Here is a 12,181-nt window from a genome sequence, read left to right as displayed (position 1 = left end):
TGGAAATAGAGCTTAAAAAAATAATCTTAACTCAGGGCTGCCTGCTTAACTGTGTAATGCAGTTAATGGAGATGATGCTCAGTTAACAGAAGTTGAGTTAAAAAGTTACATTAACAAATTCAAGTTATTTAGATTATTCAGGTTCAGTCAAGCACAACAGTAAGTTGCAAAGGAAAACCTAAAAAACGTATTATTTGACCTAACATATGCTAATTTTCACATTTTAAAAGGCCAAAACATTAGAGAGGTATGCTAAAAAATCAACCAATAAATTATATGTGCAATGTGAATGTGGCAAAGGATTCAAACAAAATACATTTCCTGTTGGGCATCAAATACTGCAGCAGATAGTGAAAAACTTCCCAATTAACTGAATAGTTTAATCAAAAGAAAATTAATTGAAAGCTTTGAATGCAATGAATTGTTAAATAATTTATTAAGCAATTAGGCCGCACGTTTATTTGTCATAGCTAAATTAGGTTTTTGACAGTTGGTAGAAACAATATAATTAGTCCATCATCAGTTAAAAACATCACTTTGGGCTGCAGGAAGTTGTGACCACGATCGTAAAGAAAAAGAATCATTCATCGCGACATCGTCTTCTGAGTACGAGCGTCCATGCAGTCAGGTGATTTGTCTGTGCTTGTGTTCTTGTTCCAGTTTGCTAAAATAATTTGGAGTTCTTACAAATTGTGGAATTCACAGTGTATGATTACATGTTGCATCACTGTGTGTTTGGATGTGTATTACGTTGTCTGGACATAAATCTGTTTACACAGTCACATTGTGGGGACTTGCCTGCCTGTCCCTATAATGTAAATCATTACATTTAGAGTGAGGACCTGGGTGAAGGTTAGGCTAAGGCTTAGGCAAGTAGTGATTAAGGTTATGTTCAGGTAAGTGTCCTGGACATGAGTGTAAGTCCATGTAATGTCCCCAAAGGGTTGGAAACACAGCGCTGTGTGTGTGTTTTGCTGGCTGGGGGTGGTTGATCTCTAAATTGAAACCTCTCGGTCTGTGGCTCAGCTCTCCAGTCCAGCATCAAGCCCACACTACGGCGGCCACGCTGTCAGTGCTGGTCCAGCTAACAGTTCCTTTCCTCACTGACCGACTCTCCTTTTGACATTTTCACAGAGACCCTTGGATTTATTTTGAGGTTCTCTTCCATGTCCTGATATGTTGTACTCAGCAGCCAATTGGTCAAAGCTTTACTGAATATTACAATTGAATGAGGCAAAGATGACAACAACAGCACAGACACCTTAAAATCACCAAATGTCTTCTGTTTTCTGAAGAGATGTGGAGTCTACAGTAGTGTAGTGTGTGTGTTTGTGACTGTGGTGTGTGTGTGTGTGTGTGTACCGCAGAGCCAACATGCAGCAGGACCAAGCAACACGCTGTAATTCCTTCATTGTGCCTGTGATGGAAGTCTTTCACGAACACCTGATGCTACTGACATTTTAGCATGTTAGCACATCAGTTTTTATTGATGTCAAATTTAATCATTTTCAGGAAAACGTTAGGCTACTGTGCATCAGGCTAACATCCTGTTAGACATGCAGTCACGTTGTCCATCCTCGGTGAGACAGGTAACAATGAGAAAAGCATTCAAGATTTTTCTTATTGTCGATTTACCGCTGCAAACAGAAGCCTTGCAGGAAATGAAGTGTTGAATCTGCAAAGTAAAGCAATTCCTTCGCTACTACAAATACCACTGCATCAGAAGTGTCACCTTAACCTAAAATAGTTCTCATGTCAGTTGTATACAGATAGAAAGGTGTGTAGCAGCTGCATCCTCAATAGTCTCTTCGAGTATCGTAGTGGATGCCAGGAAATTCTGTCTACGACTATGATCTCCTCATTAAGTACAAGAGCACAAAAGCTGGTCCACAGGTGAAATCCATAGTTGAAATCTTTGTTTTCCTTTTGTAACAACCTCTCTCTGCTATAAATCGTCCCCAGAGTTACAGGTTCAGCCCTGTTGACATTCTCAGCATGTTTCATGCTTGACCCATTTGCTTTTTATGTTGTAGCTCTCATAGCTGTTAAACCACAGTTGATCAAAGTCAGATGACTATTGAGATATCCACTTCCACTATCCACAGCTCCTCAGGTAGCCCATGGCTGGTATGTGCTGGTTTGTATCTGATGTGTTTTAAAATGACTCTGTCTGCGTCAGCAGCGCAACATGAAGCGGAATGGGAGTCGTGGCTGTGTGACAAGAAAGACCAGATTTGGATCGCGAGAGCGGGACTGGCTAAAGGGGGACACCCAGCGGGGCTGTGTGTGTCTCTATGGGGCCACAGTGGACCCCCAGTTGCCTGCCACTGGCCCCCAGGCCTCCTCGACCCCTCAGACAGACCTGCAGTTGGTGCTCTGCTCCACCAGTACCACAGTGGAGGAGCTGTGCGCTCAGAGGAATGGCCAGGGACTCTACGTTCAGCTTCATGGAGACCTTGTCAGGTAAATACATGCAGGTTAAGTCATTAAAGTAGAGATGTCTCTGGGCCATGCTAACCAAATCTTAAATGTTAGTAAAAAGTTAGGATGAACTGCAGTTCAGAGGTTAGCGCCTTCCTTGGTCAAAGGCCAAAGGCCAGTACTCCAAATGCCACTTTCAGATCATCCAACATGCTGCAGTCTTTCATCGTTGTCCTCACTGGATCTATTCAGTGCACTGCTGTACACTCCGAAGCATCTGACAGCTTGCAGCTTAATGTATTTTCACGTACCGACATGGAAGTGGGAAAAAAATAGAGAAAAAAAAATTACTTCAAATGTAGAAAGATTCCTTGGGTTGCAGGTGTACAAGCACACTGCAAGTGAAACATGAGATGTTTTGCAGCTGGTTTAGACAGCTGCATCTCCTCCACCAGACATGCAAAGACATAGCTGCAGCGGGCATGCTGGTGTACAGTGGCATCGAACAAAAATGATGTTTTTAAATATATGCCCACATCTGTGTCTATCTCTCTATCTATCTATCCTGTCCGTGATCAAGCTGCAGTTCTCCCAACATCCCATACTCCCACAGTGCCTGATCCAGGATACCCTCAGGGAACATGACTGCACACCTCTCTCAGCTCCACAAGATGTGTTGACAGAGATAGCAAATGACCCCTTTGATTATCTGTGAAAGGATAAAAAGCTCGTCCACTGATCCGTGACCAGGAAGGAATCTGGGCCGTTTCTCCTTTGCTTTTCTGGGAAAGCCTGTGTGAGGATATTAGAAAGGAGGGTCTAAAATAAGAAATCAGCTGGAGTTAAATCACAGCGGCTTATGGCGTCTTCTATGTGAGCCTCAGTGTCTGTTGATTTTTTTTTTTTTATGATGTTAAGACAGCTTGAAATCTAAAGATCTTACAAGACATGTGGCATACCAGCAATAATACCATGTGGTGGAATTAAAGAGGAGAATTGTAGATTGTTGTGTTAGTGAGAGTTAATGGCTTGATGTGCTGAGACACTGGACTGGAAACATGACTGGAGGTTGTTAATCACTTTATAGGCTGGTGGCTAATGGTGTTATGAGCTAACAGCCAACTTCATTATATCCGTACTGATTAAAAGCTGTAGGCATTGCAGAGTGATGCAGACTGGTAATAAATGAAAGGCTTTTGGTAAGCATGTGGATAGACCGTGTTGGTCCAGTTTGCATTCCAGCAGTGCAGCACTTAAATTGCAGTCTGCCAGCGAGTACGACCAGGTGGATTTAAATTTAATATTTAAGTCTTCAACATCCAAAAACAGGGTTCTGACTTAAGCCCTTTGATTTGTGCTTGTGCAAAGGAAAAATCCACTCCTACAGACAGACAGCATATACAGTAAAGACAAGTCAAGGTTGCATTGGATAGCATTGTAGAAGGAATTGTAATTAAGACCATGATGGAAGGGAAGGAAGCTTTCTTAAGTGATCTCCTTTTTATAGCTTGTAGTCATGTTCGTTCCTTAAGGAACATTGTAGTCGGACAAACTCCCTCTTAAGACAAATTTACTAAAGCAGTGGAGTTGAAGGAGGACATCCATCCTTCCATTCATCCATTTTACAGCCACTTATCCTGGTCAGGGTCTCAGTGCCAACAGGGTGCAGAGCAGTCCATTCTTCTTTTTCCCAGCCGCAAGCTCTTCCTTGGGGATCCCTAAGCGCTCCCAGGACAGATGGGATATGTAATCCCCCCGATATGTTCTAGTTACGCCCGGGCTTTCCTCCTATTTTGTCATGTCCAGACCACTTCCAAAAGGAGGCTCCCAGACATCTCCACTCGCTCCTCCTAGAGAAGTTAGCAGCTTGATAACGTGGGCCTCCCAGATCACTCACTGTGAAATGTAAAGTGAGACCAGCCATCCTGCAGAGAAATCTCGTTTCATCTGCTTCTATCTCCAGTCTGCATGGTGATAAACCAGACCAATTGCAATTCAGGAATACTAAGATTGACTCTGAAAGATCAGACAGAACCTCACGCAGGTTCGGGACACAGCGTCAGCTCCCGGAGCCAGCGTAGGAGTACGATTCACTGTTGACTACCTGAAGGTCAGGTGACCACTATAACTTGATCAGGCACAACCCAAATAAGTGATGCAGGGCCTTCATCTTGTGGGTCCTGGCTGGCTGAATGGCTTGCTGGACAAGGGGAAGCATTGGAACAGATTAGACATTGTGAACATTCAGAAACAGAACAGAAAACAGCTGGTGGTGAGTGTTTTTGATAATATTGATCGTGAGTTTAAACTGCAGCCTCTTAGAAAACCATGTCTTCCCACAATTATTGTGATTTGGATTGTAAATCATAAGCTTTTCTCCATTATGGCCTAATTATTGATCTTCACAGGAGGTACTTGCCAGTACAATACAAGGAGCGCATCTAATTAATATGTTTACACGGTTGGGAATGTTGCCTTTCTTTTGCTAAAAACGACCTCCTTCTATCAGCACTCTGCTTGGTGTGGTAAGAAACTGACACCTTGATAAATGATCTGTGATTGCTGAAGCATCACGTCGCCTGCCAACTAATAAAACGTAAGATACACGCTGATGAAATGAAAACACACCTCTCTGATCTTCTTTGTACTAGCAAATTGAATCAGTTTGTGCACACTCTGCACACCCACACCCATTTTCAGTTATTTTGGCTGAATAGGTCGTTACTCAGGTTGAGCATAAACATGCTGGGAATTACCATCATTCATTCATCCCCTTATTTAAATCTCAAAGAATCATTGAGGGCATGCCCTCATTTCCAGTGAGAGTACAGCTAAAGCAGCATAAATATGCACAGAAATGATTAACGATTAAGAAAACAAACAACAGAAAACAGTTGAAACAGTAGAGTACTTTGAAATAATCACTCACTAATAATAATAGGAAAGAAAATGTAAATCATCCACACAGTCCAGAGATGTCTAATTAGCTCATTAAAGTGAAAACACCTGCGTGGGAACATCATTGTTTTGTACGGGTTTGTATCACATGAGCTGCTGGGCTTGTGTACAGTAAACCGAGAGACACATTTCCATAGTTTGCTGCATAATTTACCTTCCACCCTGCAGACAAATGAACCCATTGGTTAGCATTTCGCAGAAACAGCTTCTTCTGGCATTGCCCAAGGTTTGAGGATTTGTGAATAAATGAGGCATGTCTGTGCTAAGCAAGTGTCAGTGGACGTGGTCAACAGGGACTGTCAGTCATCCTGCTCTTGCTGACTGCTGGAAGCTGCTTAAATCCTGCGCTGAGGTGTTGAGGCCACAGCTGTTTCAAATCAAATAACATGATCCTTCAAATCATAGGCGTTGACAGATGGAAGGTGGCCTTTGGCTGGGGCATGGGCGCTGATATTTGTTTGCCTGCTGGGCGTAGGGGGTGTCGGTGATGTTTGGAAGTTCAAGCACTTTCTCTGTCAGCCATCATGTCCACAGACACTGATATATTTGTGAAAAGCTGGTATGAACAGGCAGATTGATCGGTCCAGTTCTCGATTAAAATAGAGATCAAAAACTAATCTTTACAAGCATCAGCTCCTCGTGTTCACGGTGTTGCACCTTGTTAGGTCGAACTTCAAAATGAAGATGCATTTGAAGTCATAAGAGTGGATGGCTCAAGACAATTATGAGTGGTGATAAGCTTTTCAGGAGATGAGTCAGCATGTGTAAACCTCAGGCCTTTGTTCTGACCATTTTCAACTAATTGGGTTGAAAACGAAGTATGAGTTACATTTGCTTTCGTGCTCACAAGACCTACTTTGTGCAGCCAGACAGTAAGCGTTTATGTGAAAGCCTGCTCGTATCAGTCGAGGGGTGCTGGATTTCAGGGTCGACATTCATCCTGCTTGGTATTAGCAGGAAGAGTCCTTAAAGTGAATCCTTGTGGAGCGAGATGATTTCCTCAGATTAAGTCAAAAGCAGTTAGAGGGAAAAAAGACTTAATTATACATTTCAAGAAATATATTTGGTTTTTAATGAGAAAAAAGTGTGGTGCGCAGGGCTATGAAGATGTATTTCATTTTGGAGGGAAAAACGCAGGTTTTCCGAGAAGGAAAATATAATGGCTATGATCCAGTGATGTGGGAGATCCTGAAGAGTGCACATTCAGTGTGATTATTACTCATGAATCCACTTCACACAAACCATTGAAGGGGCAGACACGGGATCAATTATATTTTTGGATTTTGCAGAAGTGCTTTTTTTTTTTTTAATCACTTTTGGTTTGGTAAGTTTGTGGCTCCTGATGACCATCCTGAGCTCAGTCAAACATCTCAAGACATTTTTTCTTTTAACAAAACTTCAGACTTCGCCACTTATCGCCACGATCAATCCCTAGCAGTGGTGCCTTTTGCTTGGCCAGGTGCCCCATTGAACATTCATGGGGGGGTGGGCGGTGATGTGCCTGTTGTTCGTTGACCACTCTGGTTGGTCAGATTCTCTTAGATTTATTTTAGAGCAAGTCATTGTATCAGCAGACTAACTGCACAGGTGAATAGACATAACTATTTCATAAAATATTTGAAAAACATGTACACATGTTAAATGTAGTGACAGTCTGTTAAAGTGGCCCATCGTTGACCATTGAAGCTATTGAAATTTGTAGTGCTGCATGTGCTGTATATTTACACCTCTGGACTCCTCCTGTACAGGAAGAGTTTTTCTCCTGGACTGGAGCTGGCGTGAATTCCTGCTGCTGTCTGCTGTGATAAAGAAACTGTGCGCCTTTAGTTTGATGTTAATGCTTCAGTGTATGTATCTTTTGTCCCGCAGGAGGCTAGACCCCACCGAGCGTCCACTACAGATGGTGTATGACTACCTGGCAGCTATGGGCTATGCAGACCCTGTGAGAGTGCAGCAAGAAGCAGCCAACTCAGACCTAAGCTGTTTGATCCGTTTCTACAGTGGTGAGTACTGACCCACAGGGGCCATCACTCCTATTCTTCACTATCTGCTTAGTGGTATCTGGCAGGAGCCCGGTGTCTTCCTCCGAAAATGGACCCAAAGGCCTGAAAACAGGCTGCAGCAGGTTAAATGTTCCAAAAAGGTTTTATCACATCCTCTTTTGATCACCTGTCTCTGTGTGTGCATGAGAGCGTGTGTGCAGCAAAGATTTTCCTCTGGACAGAGTTAAGAGATTTGTTGTTTGAGGCTCCCTGAGAGTGATGTCTCTAGTGTTCAGTATAGCCTGGGATACCACAAACACACACCCATCATGGCCTTATGATAAGTGACCGACCATCCTTCATCCTGTGGTGCCTCTCCATCCCCACGTGGGCTGCCTTTCACAAGCTGCTGTCAACATGCTCCCATGACCCCGGGGTTGGAGTGACTAAGTGGCCCTGTGTCAGCGTGATATATTAATGCAGTAGCAGAATGGATGTGACTCTTTGGCGAAACCAGTGACAAATTTCTATACCTGCATCCAAGGAGGGTAGAATCGAGAGAGACTGGACTTGGTTGTGGAAATCTGAAACCGTTTCGCCTCTCATCCAACAGGCTTTTTCAGTTTTTACTGAGTGGTGGGGACTCCCAGGTATTTAACCTTTGAAGAAGCCCCTTGGATGAAAGGCAGGACGTTTTCATGTTTCTACAACCTATTCCAGTTTCCTTTGATTCTGCCTTCCCTGGAAACCATGACCTGGACGACTGATAATCTTCACAGACATGTATACCAGCATGTGTCTCAATACAGTTCACATAAACCCACAGACATCTCTAGCTCTCCTCGTGTGAGTCGGCGCATTGGACTAATGATACTCTTACAGTAGCAGCAATTAAGGGATTTGCCATTAAGGGTAAATGGTGAACGATGTTCTGTAATGTGTTTCCACTTAATAAACCGACGGATGTTCCCGCTGAGTCAGTGGAACTCCTTATGATGTTTGGGGTTAGAACAGCTCACATGCTGCTGTGCCAGAGAAAAGAGGAAGATCTAGCAAACCACAGCGTCTGAAGGGCTCACATGTAATTCCTCCCACATAAAGTACACAACCCTCCCTACGATGAAATGCAGCGCTGCCTCACTGAATAAAGATACAAGCTAAACACAAAGCTCAACAGCTTTGTATTGAAAGTCTCTGACTGACTAGGCACTCATGATGAGACTTTAAAAATCCGAACAGACACTGCAAACTCCACACTCAAAGGTCTTGGAAGATGCAAAAGCACTGTTATGTTTTTCTGACTTTAGCTCCCCTCTTTAGAATGAATACAACTCTGTCTTTATGTCTGCTTGGTAATACAGCTGATGTTTGTTTGTTTAGCTGTCAGATCTTAAGCTCACTGTGGCCTCAGACTTATTTCCAGTCCTTTTGTGTCCAGTGGAAGCTTGACTGTTGTTCGCCCCTTGCCAACATGAGAACTGGTCGGGTCTTGGCTACTATCAGTAGTCAGGCTGCATTGGTCAGAGTCTAGCCAGGCCCCTTGGAGACTTCCTGCCTCCTTTTGTCAACTCATGGGAAAAGAAGACCAGAGACCAGGCATGACTGGTACTCGGGCGCTCTTGACACAATGCCAAGGCGGAGAGCACAACTCGATTTGTCCGTTTGCTGCCCGAGGCACTGGGGAGGTAGTAAGAAGTGACTGTTTTGGAATATAACTTGCAGATTGTTGTGGTTGCATTGTGAATTATCTCAGTGCGTTCAGCTCCCCCCTCCCCCTGCTGGTGTTTAGGAGACTGTCATACAGCCTCAGCAGTGGCCCTCAATTTTTTGGCTGGCACAAGGTAACCCTGGTTTTTTCATTCCCACCCACATAGGTGTTGTAGGTGGGCTGTGATCTATCATTGAAACACACAACAGCCTTGTTATGAGATCCTTCTCCCAGGTGATTGCTTGTCTAACAGCTGTTGTCAGGGGTAATGGTCTGACTAAGCAGCTGAGGGAAACTGTGGTCCATCAGTAAAGACTACAGCTGCTACAGAACCACCTGATGTGGTGCTCTGCGTGTGTCAGCTCTGCATTTAATAGGCTCTGAGAGTCTACATCACTGGTTCTCCACCCGAAAGCGGTCGGAAGATAAACCTGAGGCATGGCAAGGTGATTAAAGGCTGTCTAGCCAGGCAGACAGTTTTGTGTTTAGCGCCGAGGTACTGAGAGATTTCTAACTGCACAATACAATGGAGGTGAATGAGTTTTTGTTTACGGTGCTCTCTGCATTTGAAAAATTAAATCAACAGATTCAACGGCAGCTTGTCTTTCCATAGAAGCAACGTCTTGGTTACTCCAAGTAATCCACAGAACAGTTTTTATTGGCATGTTCTTCTGCTAAAGAAATACTCCCTCTGAAAGCCATAATCATAACACCATAACAGGAAATACAACTAATATTGCAAAGAGGAAAAATATTTATGCTATAAAAGTTTCTATTTTCTGATCTTTCCCACATCTTTTGTCTTGTAAAATATTACTTAGTTTACCTCTTCAGGCCAAATCATCCAAATGGATCAGTGTGAAGAGGAAATTTGCTCTTTGGTTAAAGCTCTTGGCTCATAGACATATGGCCAGTGGCACAGGGTTACAAGTGGACATTGGCTTGTTATATGTCAGTGGTCTGCATGCAAATAGATGACCTTGCTTTTATTTTACGGTATGTGGGTGTGCACCTTTGCTCATTTGCATGTGTGTGCATTTTTCTGTTTTATGGCCATATTTTCTCCCAAGCCATCGGAGTGTTTCAAAGTACAGTGCAGCAGGTAATTGATTAAACTTTGCCGTCCTCTTATTTGTTCAGGAAAGTCATCTCGGACCTTCTCCACCCTCCAGCTTCCCACACAGACCCTCCCGCTGTGGCGCACAGATGAGATGAAAACAAACATGGACAAGGGAGTAAACATTTTAAAATGCTGACTTGATAAAAAACAAGCTGCCAGTGAAAACAACTGCCGAGACCTGAGGACCAGTGGTTCTCTGTGTCAGTCCATGCAGCTGCAGCACAGACATGGCCTGCTGTAAGCTCTGCCGCATGTCCGTTGGGCCCCGATCCACCTCTTCCTGGGTGATCTCAGTCTTACATCCTAGAAGCTGCTAAGCACAGTTCACGTCAGGGCCACTGTCAGTGTCAGAGCAGAAGGAATGAAGTCATCTGCAAGCTGTGTGAACCCACCTAATAAGTTATTGATTTAGCTGGAAATGGAACTTAAACCTAAGAGAAGACCGTGGATGTGCTCAGCTGTGATGACATGTACAGTGAATCGGAGTGTGAAACTCTGAGGGTCAGTGGGTTTATCAGTGAGTCAAAATAATCATGTTGTGGAGGAACAGGAAGACTAAAATCACCATGAATGACCAAGCACAAGGTTGCTTCTTCATTTTGTGCTATAAAGGGAGAAAGAATGGAGAAGCAGTCAGACTGAGATTTAAGAGAAAAATTAAATTGTATTCAGATCCGGGCTCCTACAGAATTGCCCCGAGCAACAGAGCTCTGCAGAGAGCAGGCTCTTCATGGTTTCCTGCCAGCTCCTCCTTGTAATATGCTGTTTCTATGATGGGGCTCTGTTTCTCCCAAGGATTTCCTCTTTCTCATTTGAAACCTGAGGACTGTCAATGGTCCTGGACTCATGGTCAGTTGACAAGTCTGATGACTTACTGCCGGTGAAAAACATCCACCATTTGAATGGCCTGTTTCATCGTCATCTGTACTTAGAAGCAGGATTCAGCTGTGCCTCTTCCATCTGTGTTCTGCACAGTGCAGCCTTGCTATATTTGGTAACAAAATTGAATTTTCTTGCGCAAAGTTTATGGAAGAGTTTTTTAAATAGAGGTAAACACCGACCACCAAGAGGAGGCATCTGGGTGGTGGGTTGAATTTGAATTTGCTGCCAAAAAGAGCTTGCTGTTCTGAGTCAAATCAGGCTGTGCTTCCGCCTCCACTGACCCCCTACTGCATGCTAACGCAATCTATGCAATCTTGAGCAAGACAAAAAGGCTCAGGGATACAGGGAGTATTGTGTTCATCAGAACGCTCAACAGTTGCCCTGAAATCATTCAGCATGTGATTTAAAAACAGATTCAAAAAAGCACAAACACCCGCCGGACCAACACCAGGAGTTACGGACTAAAACTGTTAGTGAAAAGGGATGAAAATTGGTACGATAAATGGCTGCTTTACCTGTGCTGGGGTAAACCTAATTTTCTTTATCCCTCCTACAGCAATGAATCATTTTTAATGGAAGCAGTTTGTGTTACTGAGTAACCTGTCACCTCTCTCCCCCCCCATCTCTCTTTCCATTGGTTTCTCCATCCATTTTTGTTCTTCTGTGATAAGGGAGCAGAATTTGACCTGCTGTGGCCTCGTTGCTCATCTGTCATGCCATGCGAAGTGAGATGACACTGACTTTGCTGGCAAGTGAAGGCCGCGGCCACACTTGAGATGAACGGAGAAGAGATAAGAAGTTGTACAGTCGACTCTCTGATCTGTCACTTGTCACATTGTCCCTGTGGTTTGGCGGCATCTCCAAGGAGGCCGTTTGACACGTTGATGATTAGTTTAGTGGAGGCAGTGCGGCCTCTCCGTGGCCCTGCTCCTCCAGACTCCTCCATAACTCGGACAAAAAACATCCCACAACAGAAAACAGCGTCGCACAACATGTTCGACTGTGTCGTTAAACCCCTCTGGAGCCACAGGCAATGTCAACATTGTCATCAGTGGGATGGGATTGATCTGGCTGGCTTTCCGCAGAGCAGCGGCGTTTGCTGGAGAGACT

The 12,181-nt window shown here is 44.0% G+C and overlaps 1 protein-coding gene across 1 annotated transcript in view; it reads left to right on the top strand.

Annotated features, from left to right (window-relative positions):
* phlpp2 (PH domain and leucine rich repeat protein phosphatase 2) overlaps positions 1-12,181 on the top strand; it is a 34,834-nt gene that overhangs the window by 1,502 nt on the left and 21,151 nt on the right. The window contains exons 2-3 of the mRNA XM_070968381.1: positions 2,183-2,463; positions 7,249-7,382. Of these exons, the coding sequence (XP_070824482.1) occupies positions 2,183-2,463; positions 7,249-7,382 (415 nt within the window). The remainder of the gene's footprint in view (positions 1-2,182; positions 2,464-7,248; positions 7,383-12,181) is intronic.

Source organism: Chaetodon trifascialis, chromosome 1, assembly GCF_039877785.1.
Source record: "Chaetodon trifascialis isolate fChaTrf1 chromosome 1, fChaTrf1.hap1, whole genome shotgun sequence".
Taxonomy (NCBI): domain Eukaryota; kingdom Metazoa; phylum Chordata; class Actinopteri; order Chaetodontiformes; family Chaetodontidae; genus Chaetodon; species Chaetodon trifascialis.
The sequence above is the reverse complement of the archived record's forward strand: the minus strand, read 5'-3'. Positions and strand labels throughout refer to the sequence as shown.